The sequence below is a fragment of the Mustela putorius genome, unplaced genomic scaffold (genome assembly GCF_011764305.1).
Source record: "Mustela putorius furo isolate JIRA1106 unplaced genomic scaffold, ASM1176430v1.1 tig00003853_pilon_pilon_pilon, whole genome shotgun sequence".
In the NCBI taxonomy this organism is placed as follows: Eukaryota; Metazoa; Chordata; class Mammalia; order Carnivora; family Mustelidae; genus Mustela; species Mustela putorius.
This window is the reverse complement of record NW_025422005.1, coordinates 18,982,155-19,002,368: the sequence shown is the minus strand read 5'-3', so window position 1 is coordinate 19,002,368 and position 20,214 is coordinate 18,982,155. Positions and strand designations below refer to the sequence as shown.

General features: G+C 49.6%; 1 protein-coding gene across 1 annotated transcript; it reads left to right on the top strand.

Moving 5' to 3' along the window:
* The first annotated feature begins 8,750 nt into the window (after window positions 1–8,750).
* On the top strand, window positions 8,751–20,049 carry TRIM63 (tripartite motif containing 63). The gene is made up of 9 exons (XM_004741121.3): window positions 8,751–9,149; window positions 9,982–10,154; window positions 12,239–12,407; window positions 13,164–13,259; window positions 14,437–14,670; window positions 15,428–15,450; window positions 15,770–15,894; window positions 18,107–18,181; window positions 19,443–20,049. Exons 1-9 carry the CDS (start codon window positions 8,991–8,993, stop codon window positions 19,451–19,453), a joined length of 1,065 nt encoding a protein of 354 aa, XP_004741178.1. The 5' UTR covers window positions 8,751–8,990; the 3' UTR covers window positions 19,454–20,049.
* The last annotated feature ends 165 nt before the right edge of the window (window positions 20,050–20,214 follow it).

Genomic DNA, 20,214 nt, shown 5'->3' with positions numbered 1-20,214 from the left:
ACCATTATGTATGTGTTCTTTTGCTCAACAGTCTTTGAGATTCATCTACGTCATTGCCCATGGCAATAATTGTTCACTGTTGCCTCTGTGCAGTCTTCATTATATGACCAGAAAACTATTTATTTGTTTCATTGAGGGACGCTGGGTTGTTTCCAAAGTTTTGCTACTATAAGCCAGATTGCAAAAAACATCTTTGTATTTAAATGGATCTATATAGCTGGTTTTCTATCTCTCTGTCTAGCTACAGCTAAATATATCTTTTGGTTGTTATCTTTCTAGTTTTTGGATAAGACAGATGCCTCAGAATATAACTGCTGAGTCACATGTGAACATACTCCACATTTTGATTTTGTAAAACTGTACACCCGCCCCCAAGGTCAAGGGTAGTGCCAGTGTCCATTGCCCTTCATGCCCACCAAACTTGTATATTATTAATCTTTAAGAGTTTTTTGCCAATCTGATAGAGGAAAAATCAGATTTTATTGTGGTTTTAATGAGATTTTAAAAATTAGTGAGGATAAGCCTCTTGTTTGTTTTTGTTTTGGGGGAGGAGGTATTGGCACTTACTGTTTTGTGAATTGCCTTTTTGTACCCTTCGCTTGTTTCTAAAACTTTAATGTATTATGAGCATTGATACTTGGTGTTCCCAAGTGTTTCTACTGTTCCCGACCGTCACTTGTCTTTTAGCTTTGTTTATGGAGCAACTGCTGGTTTAAATATAGTTTGTTTTCCTCCCGCTTACTGTTTATGATCTGGATTGCCCCGAGGGTGTGTGTGGCAAACCCCAGATTCAAGCTGTGTCAGGGGGAGCAGCGGGCCAGATTGGGTGGGCAGCTGACCCCCAGGACTGTCTCTCTGAGGATACAAGTGCCAGAACATCTGGGCCAGCACTGAGCCCTAGACCTTGAGTTTGCCACGAGGCTTCCTCCAGTCCCCTTGCCAGTCTTCCCAGCGCCATCGGACCCCACTGTCAGAGGAGAGTCTCTCTCTCTGCACAGCGCCGGGGCCAGGCAGGGAACAGAGCAAGTCATGGCCAGTGTTAACTGGGCAGTAGAGGGAGGGAAAGTTTGAGAGCAAGGGCTGAGAAGCCAGGCCTCTGAGTTCGAGTCCTGTTTTGGTCTGCTCAGGTTGCCATAACAAAATACCATGGGCTGAGGGACTTACACACAGTGATTTATTTCTCACAGTTCTGGGGGTGCTAGAAGGAGGTGTGGTGAAGGTGGGCTCCGTTCGGAGGCCTCTTCTCTTGGCTTGTAGATGGCTGCCAGTTTGCTGCATGCTCACATGGCCTTTCCTCCGGACATGAGTGTGAGGAGAGAGATAGGGAGCAGCCTCCCTTGTGTCCCTAAGGGCACTCATCCATATCGCCCAAAGGCCCCATCTCCAAATACCATCACAATGGGCGTCTGCACTTCAATATACGAATTTTGGAAAGACATGGGTATTAAATCAACAACAATGCCCCAAGCCATTTCCTAGAAGTATAACCTTAGGCAAGTTACCTAAATCTCTCCCTGACTCCGTTTCCTTTTCTATAACATGGGAATGATAATAGTATCAACTTCATGAATTAATAAATAAATTAATAGCTATAAAACACGAAAAGCAGACCGCGATAGCCTCCAAGATGGTTCCCAATAGTTCTCGTCTCTTGGTATTCATGCCCCTGTGTGGTCTCCTCCTACACTCCATTGTGGTTGGTCTGCCTGACCAGTAGAATATGATGGAAATGATAGTGTGTTGTGTCTGGGGCTAGGTCATAATAGGCTGTTTGCTCTTCTGGATCTCTCTGTCTGGGGAAATCAGCCACCATGCTCTGAGGATGCTCAAACAACCCTGTGGAGAGGTTCCCGTGCTAAGGAATGGAGGCTTCTCGCCAACTTGCCAACCACATGAGTCAGCCATCTTGGAAGTGGATCCTCCAACTCCAGGCAGATCTTGAGATAAATCACACTGCAGCCCCAGCCAGCGTCCTTACTACCAGGTCCTTAGACGCACCGAGCCAGGAGCACCCAGCTTAGCTGCCCTTGAATTCCCAACCCACAGAAACTACTTGAGATAATCAATGTTTATTATCGTTGTAAGGTGCTACATTTGGGGAAATTCTGTTCTGCAGCAATAAATGATACACAGACCATGGGGTTATTCATAGTAACCGTTCAGTAAATGCCAGCCCATATTATTGCCCTGACTGTGAAAATATTAGCAACAGTGTTTTTCAAGTGTCTGTCATGCGCCAAGTATGTGCCACATGCTGGGCAAATGGACTCCTACCTCTGTGCCATCGATTTTCAGCCCATAGAGTGTTGGGGGCAGACAGTCACCTAGAATCCTAGACTCTTGGGCTTAAAAGACTGGAGATACCATTACTTGACCCAACTCTCGTTTTACAGTTGAGCAAACTGAGACACAGGGGTTATGCAATCCACTCAAGGTGACAGAACTCAGATCTGCCGGTGCCTGGGCGGCCTCTTTGTAGTTGCTCTGCTCTCAAAGACCTTATAATGAGGGACGATTGCTTCTCACTGTGCATGGAGTGCTTTCCATACTTTATTTTGGGATCATTAGTGCAGAATCCCCTCCAGATCCTCTAGGTGTCCCATATCCCCTTGAGCAGTCCTTCTCTCTAAAGGCCATCCGTGGCTCAGAGCTCTCATAGCTGCCCACAACGGATGTCTGGACCCAAGGCCAGTGGAAGAGATGCTTGGAGCCCTAAGTGTTGAGAGCCCAGAACACTCTGGTCCCCTTCCATGGCATGTGGGCCAGGCCCAGTAGGCATTGCACCTGGGGCACTGCATCATAGCCAAGACCCCATTGACCTGCCTCTGACAGCTGGTCTGTCTTTAGCCTCTGGGTTAAGTACCTACCAGTTTGATCTTGTGATTTGGGATGATTCTTTGTTGAGGATGACCCTGAAGCATGTGACAGAGATCTCAAGCTGTAAGAAAAACAGATTTTGTCCTCCCCACCCTCATCTGAGGGTGCTCAGGCACCACGGAGGCCTGAGGGGAAATCCACAGGAAGAGGCAGGGCTGCCCCCATCCTCCTGGGGAGGTCATGGGGGCAGGGGAGAGAACAACACACACGTGGAGGGCATCCGATCCACAATGTACCAAGGAAACATTTAAGCAAGCCCCAAGCTATGCGGAAATGAAAGCGGAGATGGCGGGTACTTTCCTTTCCAGCATCACCGCCCCCAGGCCTGCGTCAGCCAGTCATCCATCCCTGCAAGAGCTCCTCCAAGAATCCAGCCACTGAGGACATGGAGGGACCCTCGAGGAGCATTTCTTCATGGTCGCTGCCTTTGGCAAACAAGAAACTGAAGGTGGGTGTGACTGTTGGGCATCACATTACTGGTCTCTGGCAGGGTTTTCTCCATCCAACCTCAAAATCTCAGGTTTCCAAAAGTCCCCTCTCTGGTAACAATCAAAAACAGCACAGAATTTGGGGTTAAGTTGACCACTTTCAGCTCTGCCTACGCTAGTCGTGGGACTTGGTGCAACTCCATATGCCAGTCTGTGCCTCGGTTTCCTTATCTGCAAAATGGGCATAAGTATGACCTACTGATGTGAGGCGTGAATGAAATAGTGCCATGAAGCTCTTAGTAGATGTCCAGCCACTTGGAAGCCGTCAATCAAAAATAATAGTGTTTTAATTATTATTACCTTCCAACTCTCTTTTTCCTTGTCAGGTCCAGACCATCTCCCCCCACTGCTTTGCCTAACTCCTACCCAGCTGGGAACCCCTTGGTTTCCCATGGGTACCTCCTCCCATGGGTAACAGACTTTGGGGCAGTCCCAAATGAAGTCTGTCTCTTAGCTAGGTGATATTCTGCAAGTCACTTGACTTCCCTGGACTTCAGTTCCGAATAAGTCCAAGTGAGAATCATAATACCCTGAATCATTTCCTGACAAGTCAATGGCACAGAAGAATGGGAGGAAAGGCAATTACTATAGATTAAAAGTGATCAATGAGACAAAATCACCAAAATGCCGTGTGTAAGACCTTATTTGGATCTCATTTGTACAAGTGAACTGTAAGAAGACATTTGAGGCAATCTGTGTCCTCTGAAAATGGCTTGGAAACTAGATAATATCAAGAAATTCTTGTTATTTTTGTTTAGATATGATAATGGCATTGTGATTATGTAAAAAAAAATCCTTATTGGTTAGAAATGCTTACTCAAGTATTTATGGATGAAATTACTTGATGTCTAAGATTTGTTTTAAAATATATCAGACTCAGGGCCTGGGTGGCTCAGTCAGTTAAGAGTCTGACTTGAGCTCAGGTCATGATCCCAGAGTCCTGGGATTGAGCCCCACATAGCAGGAAGTTGCTCAGCGGGGTGTCTGCTTCTCCTTCTCTCTCTGCCCCTCACCCCACTTGTGCTCGGTGACACTCTATCTCTCTGTCAAATAAATAAAAGAATCTTTAAAAAAATGTTTCAGACAAAAGAAGTGTGTGTGGGTGTAGATGAAATAAGATTGGGGAACTATTGGTAGCAGATGAAGCTGGATTTGGTTACATGAGTTCATTATACTCTTCTCTCTACTTCTGTGGGTTTGAATTTTTCATTAATAAACAGTAAAATTTGGGGCGCCTGGGTGGCTCAGTAGACTGGGCATGCCTTCAGCTCAGGTCATGATCCCAGGGTCCTTGGATTGAGCCCCATGTCGGGTTCCTTGCTCGGAGGGGAGTCTGCTTCTCCCTCTGTGTCTGCTCCTTCCCCTGCTCATGCTTTTTCTCTCTCTCACTCACTTTCTCTCTCTCAAATAAATAAATTAAAGCTTAAAAATAAATAAGCAAGGAGATGTGCAAAGAGGGAGACAGTAAAACAGTGGTCGAAAGCTCGGACTCAGACGCAACACTGATACTCCTTGTTTGTCTCTTCATCTGTCAGCCCATAGCTTTCCAGTATGTTCCAGCAGCTGGTAATGATACTCGTTTGTAACATCTTGGTTTTGATCCTGGCTCTGCCACTTACTGGCTGGGGTACTTTGCCAAGTGACTTAACCTCTCTGAGCCTCCTTGCTCAGCTGCAAAACAGGGAAAATCATGATCCGTGCCTCACTGAGTTATATTGAGGACTGAAAAAGAGAGCATGGACGGGAAGGACTTAACCCAATGCCCAGCACGCAAGAAGCACTCGGTAAATGCTTCAGCATGAAGAGCACTGGGTAAGGAGTCGGTCCATCTTAGATGTGAAATCCAGCTCTGCGCTGCCACTTGTGGCTCTGTGACTTTGACCAATTAACTCTCTTAGCCTTGTTTCCTCCTGGGAAATAAAACGGAGATCATAATAACCCCCTTGCAGAGCTGTTGGGAGGATTAAGTGACAAGACATGTTTTGATGCCCAGCATGGCCCACGTGGGAATTCCCCTTCCTCACCTCTTGACTTTCAGCAGCGCTGGCCTGGCCCAGGCCCAGGCTGGAGTGGATCCCACTGTCCATTTGCGTGACTTTTGCACCTGGACTGCCAAATGTCCTGGACAAAGTCAACGGAACCATGTGAATGGCCGCTCGCAAATAGAAAACTATGGTTATGAAACACCAGCGAGGCTCCTCTGCCCTCGCACAGCCCTTTCAGCCCTCTCTAGGGGACTTCCTCCTGCAGGCCCGCATTGGCTGGTCTGCCCACCCACGCTCCGCTTCCCCCGGGTAAGCCTCGGAAGTTGGCCTCAATTCATTCTTGACTGAGATCATGATAGGACCACCTTTCTCTCCCCTTCCCAGCATTTGATTCTCACCTCCTTCTTCTCTTTTCTGTCCTCCCAACTTAAGACACAGAGTCTCCTCCTTTCTGAGCCTGGATCATTTACTCCATTCCTCCCCTCCCAATCTTCCAGTACTTTCTCTCCAACATGCCCGCTGAAAAAACTTGCTCAAGTACCTTAATCTTTCCCTAGTCTGACAGTGACCCTGTTGCCCTTTTGCTGAACTCACTCATTCACTCTCCATTCATTTAAGAAGTATTTGTTGAGTACCTACTGTGTGCCAGGTACTGGGGGTACAGAATCAACAGAGGCAGCCTTTACCCTCAAAGTCTTCAAGGTCCAGAGGGAGAATCAGACTCACAAACAGATGATGGTAAGATGACAGGTGGGAAGCAAAGATAGGCCCATGCTTGATGTAGAGATTGACCAGGTGTGCAATGAGGGGATAGGGAGCCCTAAGCCAGCTCTCAGCTTTTTGGTCTGTGCAAATGGGTGAATGGTGGTGGTGTTCACTGTGACACGAGACAAGGAAAATGCAAGGAGGAGCTAGATGTGGGGGAAGATGGTGTGGTCTGTTTGGGGGGTATGAGGAGTTGAGGGGCTGTTGGGACATCCCAGTAGAGATCTCCAACAAATCTTCAACTTAAGGAAAAGAGAGGTCTGAATTGGAACAAGAGATGTGAGAATTGTTGGCATATGGGAGGTAGAGACTTGAATGTACACAGAATGTTCTCTGCTGCAAGTAACAGAGTAATTCCACTATGATCACATTTGTTCTCTCAGATCTTAAATAGTCAGGTGGGGGGCAGTTCCAGGGATGGGTGAATTGGCAGCACAGTGATGGCATCAATGTTCCCTGTGCTTTCTACGGAACCTTCTTGTTGTTTTCAGAGAGTGGACGTGTCCCTGAGACTTGTCTCCCATCTTGGCTGTAAGCTTGCTGCCCCACCTTCTCACAGCCCCATTCAAAGGCAAGAATGAAGCTTTCCTTTTGCCCTTCACTTTATCCTTCCCCTACTTCCTCGAGCCCTTTGGGTCTCCTAGGCCACAGCTATATCACCAAGGCAAAGGAGAATGGGATTAGCATGATAGCTTTAAGCCTTAGTCTCCCGTGGCCTTGGAGAGGTCCACCTTCCTGGAGAACAGTGCTGTCTGATATCTGAACAAAACTGAGATATGAGCAAGGAAGAAGGGATGGCCTCTTTCCAACCCTCCCCATCTTCCGACCCGTAGCTGGCCTGGCAGTGTTGACCTGCATTCAGTAGATAGAGAAGGAAGATAGAAGGAGCTTGGGGTGGGGTTGGGGGACACTTGCATGCTTCAGTGGGTAGAGCTTTTGACTTTTGATTTTGGCTCAGATCATGATCTCAGGGTCATGGTATCAAGCCCCATCCCATTGGGCTCCGCGATCAGTGAGGAATCTGGGTTTTTTTCTCTCTCTCCTTCTTCCTCTGCCCCTTCCTCTGCTCAAGCATGTGCACTCTCTCTAAAAATAAGTAAGTAAGTAAATAAATAAATAACAAAGGGAGTTTGGGCTCCTGAGTCAAGCATGCCTGCATTTGTGTCCTAGAGCCATTTTCTTGCAAGCTGTGTTACTTCATGGCAGCTGTGTTATGCTCTGTACTGCAGTTTCCTCATCTGTGGAATGGGGATGGAACAGGTCTTATGTGCTGGCTCTTGGGGTGATAAAATGAAATAACACTTACGAAGCGCTTAGCATGGTGCCTGGCACTCAGCAAGTGTTCAGCAAAAACTAGCCATTAACATTTTGGTGGGGACCACCCCTTCCTTAAAGTTCTGCAGTCTCATGGGGTGCCAGGCTGGCTTAGTTCGTGGAGCATGGGACTCTTGATCTCGGGGTTGTGAGTTCAAGCCCCTCATTGGGTACAGAGATTACTAAAAAAATAAAATTGTAAAAAAAAATTCCCTAGCCTCTTGTCCTCTGGGCCTCCTGCTCTTTCTGTGACTGGTTCTTGCTCTCACTTCTTCCCCTCACCCCACAGTTGGCTCCTCTATGTCTTCTCTCAGGGCTCTAACCATCAACTCTTCTTCAGGCAGAGGGGACCCAACCTCCTCTCCTACCACCCTTCTTTCATGAGACCCTGGACACTCCTGTATGTTCTATGGTCTCTTAGGCTCATCCTTGAGGCCCACTGTCACTGACCCCACTCCTGTCCCAGTACCTGACACTGGCTGGCCCTATTTCCCTTTGTGTGAGATTCTACCTTAAAAATAGCCATTGGAAATACTCTAATAACTTCTACCTGCCAACGCAGAAGATGTCCAGAAGAACGTAGAGAAAAATTTAAATTTGTGCAGAGAGCAAAGGGGAACATCTGGATAACCTCTAAGTATCCAGGTAGGGCTTCATGGCACCCATGAGAGCAATTTCTGTTTGCCTCCCTCCCTGGGCTGTGAGATTCTCAGGGAAGGGAGAGGGATTACTCATTTAGCTGTCACCCTGGTGCCTGATGTATAGTTAGTACTCAGAGAAATGTCTGATGAATGAAAAAGATTCCTGGCTTTGCCACTGACTTACTAAATGACTATGAATAAGTTCCTTTCTCTGGACCTCAGGGTCCCCACCGGGGCACTGGACTATGTCTCAAGGAAGCCCTTCCAACATTAGAGTGAAGTTAGTGGCCAATGGATGCAGGAGGGATGGGCTCGCTGGAGTGGGGTCGCGAGATGTCTAGCAATATTCTGGGCTCAGAGATGGGCTCAGAGAGAAGGGCTGCCCTCACCCCTCTTCTCAGGAGCTACTCGGTACTCTAGAGGAGGAGGTTGAGGGCAGTGAGGGACTTCTGGCAATTAATCCTGCAAATCTCAGTGGCCCCATTCCTTGGGTCCCCTTGCTAGCTTACCTGCCTGCTCTGGGAGACTAGTCTCTGGAGGAAACTCTGGTAGCCTTTCCTCCCCCCACGCCAGCCCACGAACAGGCTGTTCTTGTTTACGACCCTCCTCCCAGGAGAACAGCGATTGCTCATCCCTCCATGTGATTTGAGAGGGCCGGTCTTTCAGGCCTGGAGGAAACTCAAGCCCCAGCCAGCCACTTGGCACTGGAATGCTCAGCTGGTCCCCTCTTGGGGCTCATGTGACCGGGACCCAGCTATAAATATCAGAGGGGCCTCAGACCAAGACAGAATTCGGGCACCAGGAGAAGAAGGCAAAGAGGCTCTGTGTGGGTATTTTGTGACAAAGGCAAAACCCCAGGTCTGCGTAGAGCAAAGCCGGTGAAGGAGGCAGCCAGGTGAACCCCCACAGCTCCCAACAATATGGATTATAAATCAAGCCTGATCCAGGATGGGAACCCCATGGAGAACCTGGAGAAGCAGCTGATCTGTCCTATCTGCCTTGAGATGTTTACCAAGCCGGTGGTCATCTTGCCTTGTCAACACAACCTCTGCCGGAAGTGTGCCAATGACATCTTCCAGGTCAGTGCCGGGCGGGGCTGAGTCCCGGGCCCCAGGTGGCGGCTCAGCATTCCTGTGGTGGAAAGCCATTCTCTCTTGGTCAAGGGCTTCTAAACAAGGGCTGGCTTTCTCCCGGACAGAGAAAATCCTGGAGGAGACCTAGGGGCTGAAGGAGGCTCAGGGGCAGCTCTGGCTGCCCCATTCCTTCTCCATGACGTGTGTTTCCCGTCCCCACCCTGCCCCCAGCTCCCCCACCGCTGCCTGAGCTTGCAGTTGACTCTCCAATCAGGAGTCAAATGCCTCAAGCGATAAGTGGGAGAGGCAGGCGGAGAGGAGAGAGAAACCAGACCTCAGGGGCTGGAGCCAGCTCCCTGGTGGCAAGGGGCCCAGAGCTTTGGGAGGAGGAAGGTGGCCAGGAGACACTGGGCAGTAGAGGCATCTTCCTTCTTGAGGCTGGTTCCATATAATATGGGCTTCACAAGGGAATGGGAAGAGGCAGGACTCAAGGTTTCCAGAAGCACTTTACAAAATATTCTCTCACAATTTCGTCTTTGAATTAGCAGCCTTCCCAGCTGGGTCTAATAATCATGCCCCTTGCATGAATGGGTTGGAGGCTTGGGGAGAGAAGGTTGCTTGCCCAAAGTCATTCAGAGGATGACTGTGACTTGAACCTAGGTCTGCTGATCCCAGACTTGCTTAGCTGTTTCAGGTGCTCCCTGCTGTGAGTGGGCTGGCTCTCATCTCAGGGTGGGGAGCTCCAGGTCAAATGGTTTGACAAGAATGGTTGGGGGGAACAGGAAGAAGGACAATCAGAGATTGTCCCAGGCTTCACCTCTGTCCTTGTCACCTGCAGGCTGCAAATCCCTTCTGGACCAACCGGGTTGGCTCCGTGTCCATGTCTGGTGGCCGTTTCCGCTGCCCCTCCTGCCGCCACGAGGTGATCATGGATCGTCATGGAGTGTATGGCCTGCAGAGGAATCTGCTGGTGGAGAACATCATTGATATCTACAAGCAGGAATGTTCCAGGTCAGTCCATCTGGCAGCCAGGAGCCCATCCTTCCTCCCCAGCTGGTCTGTGCCTGGCTCTCCCAGGCTCCTTCCCATCTGCCTGGGGTCCAGTGCCCTGGCTGGAGCAGCTAGACTCTCTAGTCCAGAGAGCCATCTCCCTCTTCCTCAAGTAGAGCGGAGGCTCATCTCTATCCCCCAGCCCTGGCTCTCAGTGTCACTCAGGGAATAGGAAGAGCCCAGACATTAGGCTGCCCTCCTAGCAGAGACTGAGATAGGAACCAGGGGAAGGGCAAGATGTGACAGGGAGAGGGATGCACTGGGGCCACCTAAGTGGCTGCGACAGGCAAAGAAAAGTGCCCAGAGAGAACACAGCCGGACTCTCTATGGTGAAGGTGACCGCTATCACTGCGGGCCCTGGGGAAGCTTCCTCTTGCTGCCCCACCACAATCCTGTGGATCAGGCATGACTTTCATCAGCCCCATTTCATGGATGAGGAAGCTGAGGCTTAAAGAGATGATGTCAATTGCCCAAGTTTTCCCAGCTGGGAAGAGAAGTGGCCGGAAGCAGCTCCGACAAGTCTTCCAGGCTGCTGCCCTCAGGCCTTTTGGTCCCAAACCGTCACTCAGTGGCTGCCTGCAGGCAGTGTCCTTCCCAAATACAGGGGACAGTCCAATCTTCGTGAGAAAAAGCCCTGACTGGGCGAACCATTGGCGAGTCTGACTGTTACTAAGGCACTGTGGGAACTTGGGTGAGTCATTTTCCCTGTCTGCAGAAGAGGACGGTAGGGCTTGTTTTTGTGACTCTCAAATAGGGTTTTGATGGGAAATGTTAAAAGTATCAAATATTTGTGGAGGACCTCCTGTGTGTACCCACCATACTAAGCATTTTCAGTGTGTGACTCTGGTTTAATTCTGACGGTAATCCATGCAGCATTCTTACCCTTGTTCTCCAGTGAAGAAATGGAGGCTCAGAGAGGGTCAGAGGGTGGGGGTAGAGCCAGGTGGCAAAGGGAGACCCCTGCCAGGATGGGGGGCCCTGGGCTAAAGGATGAAAGGAAGGTAAGTCTGGTGAGTCTGGAAAGGAACTTATTTAAGAACGGGGAGATAATAATGCCTGGTGTGTGACCAGTTGTGCATGGCTGTTCGGAGGCGAGGCATTGCCATGGGTGGGGGACAGTCATCAGCTGACACTTGTGAGATCCTCGCTGTGTTAGGGGCTGGGAAAGCAGCGGCAGTGTAGACACGGGGTTGGCTCTAAATGAGCGTATAGTCTAGCTGGGGAGGTAGGACTGAGGCCCAAAAACTGAGCCTCAGATGGGAAGAAACTGATGCCCCAAGAGAAACACAAATAACATGCCAGAGTCCCAAAGGAGAGAACACCACCGAGGGAGAAAAGCATTTGAAGAATGTGTGTTTGGGAAGGAAAAACCTTTCTGGACTTGAAGTCGAGGCTTAGGCTGACCTGTTAGCCATCCCTGGGCTGCCGTGTTCTGGCTGTGTGACTTGGGACCCACACATTGCCTCCGTTGCTGAACCTGGGGCCACCCTCCCAACGTGTTTACTGATGTGTTCCGCCACCTGCCCCGAGTCACGCTCGCCTCCACGCCACGCGCTTCACGCTGCAGAGATGAGGAGAGGCAAGTCTCCTTGCTCTGATGGCCGTTACAGTCTGGTGGATTAAATATAGAATTCAGTGAGGCTATGAGTATAAATTGCTTTGCTCAGAGTCCGGCCCACATTCACCAAGAGCTACAGGGGCTATAATTAGAGCAAGTGCACTCTTGTCTCCCCTGCCCTGACCAGATGGGTGACCTTGGGCAAGTCAGTTCACCTTTCTGTCCAGTTCCAACCCTGGGATTCTACAGCCTTTCCCATGTTCAGCACTGGCGGGGCCTACGGCCCACCACCAGCGTCAGAGTCCCAGGATATGAGGACAGCCTTGGTGTCACTGGCTTTCCTGTTTCTGGGTCTCCAGAAAATGAAGAGGACTGGAGACAGCCAGTCACTGAGAGCTCAGGCCCTAGATCAGGGGTGAGGGGGTGCTGGAGCTGGGCAGGAGACAGGGCCTCCCCCCATCTGACTTGCGCTTCTTCTCCACTGCAGTCGGCCCCTGCAGAAGGGCAGCCACCCCATGTGCAAGGAGCATGAGGACGAGAAAATCAACATCTACTGCCTCACGTGTGAGATGCCCACGTGCTCCATGTGCAAGGTGTTTGGGGCTCACAAGGCCTGCGAGGTGGCCCCGCTGCAGAGTGTCTTCCAGGGACAGAAGGTACTGGCCAGGGTGGCCTCCACCTGGGCCTGCGGGGCATGACTGGAGGATTCAGGATGTGGATTTGATCCCTGTCGATCTGCTGAGCCGGCCTTTCAGGAATAGTCCCTCTGGAGGGACTTCCCAGGCCACAGGAGGAGGTGGCTGAGCTCATGGGTTATACTTAGAGCCACTTGAGAGCACCTGGGTGTGGCCACAGGGGAGCGACCAGACCCCTGGGTCAGGCCACCAGGGTCCTCTCAGGCCACGACTTCTAAATCCCAGGGTGCTTTGGGTCCCAGATACCTCTGTGCTGTGCTCATTACCTCTCCTGTGGCAGAAAGTGGCCCAGAACCCACCACCACCCCCTGCCGGGGTCCCCAGGCCTGCGGGAGTCCCATCATCCTTCCCATGCACTAAGCTGTGGCCCCTCTTTCTGGACACTTGTTCCTTGCCTCCCACTCTTGTCTTGATCTCTCTCTTCTAGAACTTTCCAACTCTATTTCTTTTCTGTGTCCCTTCTTTCCTAGAAACAGACCCTTCCTCTGATAGTACATTGCTGTCGTATTTTGGTCATGTCCTCTTTTCTGGGCCTCATTTATAACATCAGGGACGCAGTATCTCTCTGATGTTCTCTGCTCTGGCCCCGAACGGCAGCTCAGAAAGAGGCTCTTTCTGGCAGAGAGGGGAGGGCGGGTGCCACCCCCGAGAAGACAGGCTCTGAGACTATTTCTGTCTCTCCTCTCCTGATTCCCCCTCCGCCGGTCCTGCCACTAGACTGAGCTGAGTAACTGTATCTCCATGCTGGTGGCGGGGAACGACCGCGTGCAGACCATCATCACTCAGCTGGAAGACTCTTGTCGAGTGACCAAGGTGAGAAGGAAGGGAGTTCTGTCTAGGGGTCCGACGCCTCTCGGGGCAACCTGGTTTCTGAGGTGAAGGTTCACCTGGGGGTAGTGGCTGCTGGTTGGGGCCTAGAGGCTGGGGTGTTCAAGCGGGGTTGGTGGGGTGGGGACTAACTGTTCCATTCATCCACTCATTCACCAAAGGCTTCTGGAACACAGCTGTGGGCCGGGCCCTGCCAAAGGCACTGGGAATGGGGTGGTGACCAAGACAGACCTGATCCCTGACCCCAGGGAGCATCCCAGCAATAATTATCAATATTTCTTCAGCACTAATAGTTTCCAGAGTGTTGTCTTCAATGTGTGGTAGACTAAAGCTTCTCAAACTTAAAAGCGGTTCAGATCACCCTGGGATCCTGTTAAAATTCAAGTTCTGATTCAGTAGGTCTGGAGAGAGGCATGAGGTTCTGCATTCCTAACAAACTCCTGGGGTGTTGCCCAGCTTGTGGGTCCATGGCCCACACTGTGAGTAGCAAGACTATAGAAGCAGAAGGAAAATTTTCTATCTCTGCAAAAGCAGCCATGATTTTCCATCTCCACTTGAGGTAGGGGAGCTAGAGAGGAGGTGGGGAGAAGGATCATCTTACTCCTGGTGGGCGAAGAGTTGTGGGAAGGGAGGCTTCAAGAGAAAGAGGGGTGCATTGCTACTACTCATGAGATGCTCCCAGTCTGAGAGAGGGTAATAGAGGCCCCCAGTCTGAGGAGATACTATTATTATTCCTATTTTATAAGTAAGCAAACCAAGAGGTAGCATCTATGTTGGAGAGAAGGGAGCCTCAATGAGGAGGCCTAGAAGAGGCCCTGCTAGGACCAACTGAGGCAGAGCTTCCTGAATCCAGTCATGATCCTCAAATGGGGTTGTGGGGAGGGAGAGAGGGACTTAGGTGCACACAGAGGGCCCTGGAGTCTCTATTTTTGAGGAAGGGGCTAGCTTTCTCCATGACACCAGCCTCCAAATGGTCTGCTAAGTAGCTATGAGATCTCAGTAAGTGCTTTCTTTTTGCTAAGCCTTCATTTGTCTTCTGCAAAATGGGGACATAGTCAGATCTCTCCCAGCTTCAGACCTCTGATTCCTAACACACCCATCCCAGTGCCGGAAATAGGGAGGAGGACCCCACAGGGTGCGACTCGGAGAATTCTGTCCCCAGGAAAACAGTCACCAGGTGAAGGAAGAGCTGAGCCAGAAGTTTGACGTACTGTACGCCATCTTGGACGAGAAGAAGAGCGAGCTGCTACAGCGGATCACACGGGAGCAGGAGGAGAAGCTCAGCTTCATTGAGGCTCTCATCCAGCAGTACCGAGAACAGCTGGACAAGTCCACTAAGCTGGTGGAGACGGCCATCCAGTCCCTGGACGAGACTGGTGGGGCCATCTTCCTCTTGGTGAGCAGAACAGGAGGGGGTGGGCGGTCACTTCAACCAACGGGTCTGACTAAAGTGCAAGTCATGCTCCGTCACTGGTCACCCATGTGCTCCTGGGAAAGCCATTTAAGGCACTAAGCCTCAGTGTCCTCGTCTGTAAAATGGGCGCACAATGATTCCTAACTTCTTTCCTCTTAACTGATTTTGTGAGGATCAAATACGAGGATGTTTGTGAAATGGCATTGTAAACTGCAAAATACAGTGTCCATGTAGAGACTGTTCATCAAGAACATTCTATGGGTCAACCACAGAAGCAGAGACAACAGAGATGAACAAGACACAGCCCTGCCCTAGAAAAGCTTGTTGGGGGAGCACAGAAAAGGATCAGCGATAAGATTTCACAGCTCAATAAAAATTTCCCAAGCACATACTGTGGACCAGGGTTTGGGCTAGACATTGGGCATAAAAAGGTGATTAGGGTATGATTCTCATCTTGGAGACTTGGGGGTTTAAGAGTGTTTAGAATGATACCCTGAAAATCCAAGCTTCCTGCCATGACCGTGGAAAGGTCCTAGAGTGATGACCAAAACCCGTGTAGACCATGAACAGAAGGAAAAAACCCAAATGCTGTTCAAGTCAGAGCAGGGAGCAGGTCCCACTGAGGCTACGGAATGGCACCAAGGGCCCACCTGTGGCCCAGTCACTGTTTTTGCTGATTTCTTGGGGCCACTTCTTCTGTATTCCTAACCCTGCGCTCTCTCTCTCTTTCCCCCCACAGAGTGCAAAGCAACTCATCAAAAGGTCAGTATCTCTCCAGGACTATGATCCAAGGCCCCAGCTCCCACCAAGGCCTTTGACCTCTGTCCAGTGGACCTCCCCCTGTGCATGAGGTCGGCTGGGAAGGTCTCAGCCCAATCTAGCTTTCCTGGCCTTTGCATCCCCTGCCTTTTTGTGACAGGAGAGAAATACCCCACCCTCCAGGGGGAGCCTCTAGGTGCAAGGCCTGGGTGTGGGCGTAGATACATGCACTGATGTGAAGTGGAGCTAAGATACCCCCTTCTCTCACTGAGGCCCAGAAATCTCACCCTGCCCCTCCTTTCTCTCTCTCCCACCCCCACAGCATTGTGGAAGCTTCCAAGGGTTGCCAGCTGGGGAAGACAGAACAGGGCTTTGAAAACATGGACTACTTTACTTTGGACTTGGATCACATAGCAGACGCCCTTAGGGCCATCGACTTTGGGACAGGTAAAGGAGGTGGCAGTGCCACATGTCTATTTCCTCGATAACATTAATAATATTAATTATAATATTAATAGAATATATTTTATAAAATAATAATATATTATATATTATAAAATAATATTATAATATTAATAATATTTCCCCGATAACATGTCTATTTCACCCCTGGTAATCTGCTTCCCTTCCACTGAGCCCCACCTGGACGCAGGTACACTAGTAAACAGCCAAACTTCGACAGCCAAGTTCTTCAAGAGCCCAGAGCCTAGCACAGCACCTGGCACATAGTCATCACTCAGTCAATTACAGATGGACCCGCTGCTGGGAGGCACACGGCAACTGTAGTCAGGCAGATTAAGTTCAAATGTACGTTCTGCCAGTTGCTATCTGTGTGACCTTTGGTGAACCCCTCTCCTTCTCCGAGCTGCATTTTCTTTTTCAATTTTTATTTATTTTAAGTAATCTCTACACCCACCATGGGGCTCGAAGTCATGACCCTGAGATCAAGAGTCACGTGCTCCTCTGCCTGCGTCTGCCAGTCGCCCCTGAACTGCATTTTCTAACTTTAAAAAATAAGTTAAAACATGGGCCTACTGGTCATGACCACACCAGGGTGCTCTTGCAACAGATAAGATAGTGATGCAGGGGAGTTTGCCATGTACTAGATAAAAAGTAGTTACTGCCTAAGGCTGGGCTTAGCTTCCGCTTCTTAATTCTCCCATCTCTGATACTTGGGCACCTTAATTTACCTGTTTTTATGTCCTCATTTCTGTTTGTAATTACTCTACCACAGAGTACCTATAGTAATTATAACAACATAACCATAACAATAATTAGGAGAAAGTAATAAGGGGAAATGAGGAAGCCAGATGAAGAGCAAAGATTTAATGATTTGCCCAAGGTCACACAGTTGCAAGGTAGCTATTTAGAAAGAGAGAGTGGATCCAATTTTGCTAAGTGTTGTACTGATTTGAGAGGCGATGCTCCAATGACCCGCTGGGAAAGCCAGAGCTGAACTCTCCTGGGCTGTGTCCCACACTGGCTTTCAGAATCTGATGTTGAAGCTATACTCAGAATTCCAAAATACCCCACTTGTTAAATTCTGTCATTTAACTTAATGAGATAGTTTCTATTGTTGTCTCCATTTTGTAGTTAAGGAAAGAAAGCTAAGAGAGGGTCCATAATTTGCTGGAGGCCACACAGCGAGTAAGTAGCCTAAGCAGACTCCACCAAGGAATTTGGCTCCCAAAACCCTAGGGAGGATTCTATGAGACGATATGTGTAAAGTGTTTGGTGCGCGCGTGTGTGCGTGCACACACACACACACACACACACACAATGCTTGGCACATTTGGCACATAGTAAGTGCTCAGTAGATGCCGCTAAGAGCACTTAATTATGATAATAATTCAAAAACAACAACAAAACCCCCTGGGTTATGCACAGGTCCCGGCTATGTAGCTAGAAACTGGACTGATGTTTTGGAGGCATGATCTCTCTCAAACCTCTCCCTACACACTCTTGACAAATGCCCTGCTCTCTGGTGATTCCCGCACGGCCCTGAAGCATTAAGGAAGTGGCTTGGGAGAGGGTGGGGTGGAGAACAGGCACATTCCCTGTTAGCGAAGCTTGACAGTGACATCCCGGGATGGGAAGGCGGGGACATAGGTCGCCGTCTGTCTGTCTGGGGTTCAGCTTCAGAGAACTATCAAGGAGATGGCCCAGGAGTATCCCCCACCCCACAGCCACCCCTTTGTAGGCTGTGGAATGAGGAAAACCGGACAAGGAGTGGTAGGCAAGCAGATTTCAAAGTCTGGGCACATTCCTTCAAGACAAGGACTCTGATCCCTGAGGGAGTCGGGTCTCCTCAGGTGGTGTGTCTCTGTCTAACTGGGAGGCGTGCAGAAGCACAAAGCGTGCTCCCCGCAAAGTCCTCTCTGGACACTGGCAGCTCAAGCGATAGGAGCTGCTGTTGCTACTTTGGAGGGGTGTGAGAAGGAAGGAGGGCGCCAGGGGGAGGAGGAAGCAGGTCTCCGTGTAGCTTAGGTTCGGCAAGCTCGTCACCTCCGGGGCCACTCATGTCGCCACATGGCAATGGGGTCCCAACTGGGGGTCAGCAGGGGTTTGGATAAGTGCTGTCTCCAGCCTGGTGCCCCTTTGAGCAGCTCTTCTGAGGAGCTGGCCCCATCCTAATACAGTGGTTCTTTGTCACACACAGATGAGGAAGAGGAAGAGTTCATTGAAGAAGAAGAAGATCAGGAAGGGGAAGAGTCCACAGAGAGAAAGGAAGAAGGTAAGAAATTCATCGTTTGTTTGTTTGTTCAGTCATTCAACACCACGAAATCCTGACTGTGTGCAAAGTCCTATGCTGGACCCCGGCGGATGAGGCCAGTATGTGGTGATGGCCCTGATATGTGTTTTATCCCTTCTGAGGGTAAAGTCCTGTTCTCTTTACCCTGAGAGGAAAAAAAAAAAAAAAACCACCAAAAAATGATTCACAATAAAAAGCTCTCATTTTATATCTAAATGATCTTCCTGAGTGGAAAGCAATACAGGGTAACATAAAAAAAACGTAAAAGACAAGGGAGTTATGAGCCAGGTTGGGCTAACTTTTGTCTGGCTAGCACAATGTTTAAATTTTTAAAAATTAGTTGCCAACATTTAAAAAATTAGGAAATGGGGGGAGGGTTTTTTGTTTTTTAAGAGAGGGAGAGAGAGAGAGGAGAGGGAGAGAGAGGATTCCAAGCCGGCTCCATGCCCAGTCTCACGACCCTGAGATTGTGACGTGAGCCAAAATCAAGAGTTGGAGGCTTAACCAGGCGCCCCTGTTTTTTGTTTTAAGGAACTTTCAACTAAGAATCTGGATCTCTACCTTCTTGTAAAATTTTGGGAAGAGCTAACAATGCTTGCCCCCACCCGCCCCACCAATCCCAGAGAGCGGGCGCTGGGTAGGGACCGCCCCCTCTGCCAGTTTGCTCCGCCCACCACTGTCAGTCTGCCACTCAGTCTAGTCCTCCGCTGGCCCGGGAGCATCTGATCACCCACGTGCCCTCCCGCAAGTCATTTAGAAAACTCTCTGGGCTGCAGAGCGTGGTTAAGTGCCTGGGTTCTGAATGGCAGCTTTCCCAGAAACGAATGGTATAATCTTGGGCTGCTCACAACTTTTCAGAGTCTCAGGCTACCTATCTGTGCACGGGGGAGCGATACTACTGACCTCAAAAGGTTCTGGTGAAGAGTAGATGTGATCATTTAACACAGTGGCGCATAGAAAGGACGCGTTTGCTAATTAGCACATGTTTGCTAATAGAATTTTTCAAGCCAAGTTACTATTGGAACTCAATTCCAATCCAGTTGAAAAATACAGGTACTCCGAATTTCGGAGTTTTGTGTTGGATGTGCAATCCATCATGTTTTGACGACTAAATTCTATTTTTCTTTAAGAAGGCAGAGGCCAGGCAGGAATTGGAGTCTGATAATTTTGTCACTGGAGTTTGGTAAACTCCAGATCCCCCGTGCCCTGGTTCACCTTGTGTTTCTTTGTCTTTTTCTTGCAGGACACCAGTAAGGAACTGGATGAGGGAGAGACCTTCTGGATGCAGAGATGCCGGGGAGGGTGGGGAGGGGCCCAGCCACCTTGGTGACAGGCCCAGGGTGGGAGGGGTCGGGGCCCCTGGAGGGGCAATGGGAAGGTGTGTCTTCTCTCCACTCAGAGAGCAGGGACTAGCAGTAGGACTCCCACTGCTGTGTCCAGCAGCCACTGAACCAGAATTGGAAACGTGCTTGAAACAACCACACAGGACACTTTTCTACGTTGGTGCAAAATGGAATATTTTGTACATTTTTTAAATGTGATTTTTTTGTATATACTTGTATATGTATGCCAATTGGTGCTTTTTGTAAAGGAACTTTTGTATGATAATGCCTGGTCATTGTGTGACCAGCTATTGTTAGAAAGAGGGGAGGGAAGTCAGGCTGACAAAGCTGCCCTTTTCCTTTCCCGGGAGGGAGGGCTGGGGATCACTCACAGGCCTAGAAAGGGATACTGTACCGGAACAGGTGTCAAAGCCCATCGATGAAGTAGGGGATGGCACCTGAGTTTGTGTTACATGTTGTTCAATAAATGCACAGCGCACTCTTTCTGTTATTATCAAAGAGCTGGGGTTTCATTCAGCCTGTTGTTCTGGAGAGATGAGCTCAGAGCGGATGGACAGATGGCCTGATGAGAAGTGTGCTGTGGACTTGGTTTCTGCCCCACCAAAGAAGAAATTCTTTAAAATAGCATTTCCCAATGGGAGGGGCACGGAAAACTGACCCTGAGAGGGGGTC

Excerpts from the sequence above, each read along its gene's own strand:
- TRIM63 (XM_004741121.3), top strand. The coding sequence starts at position 8,991 with ATGGATTATAAATCAAGCCTGATCCAGGATGGGAACCCCATGGAGAAC. Across the intron at positions 9,150-9,981 it reads GTGCCAATGACATCTTCCAG|GCTGCAAATCCCTTCTGGAC; the intron begins GTCAGTGCCGGG and ends TGTCACCTGCAG. Across the intron at positions 13,260-14,436 it reads ACTCTTGTCGAGTGACCAAG|GAAAACAGTCACCAGGTGAA; the intron begins GTGAGAAGGAAG and ends TTCTGTCCCCAG.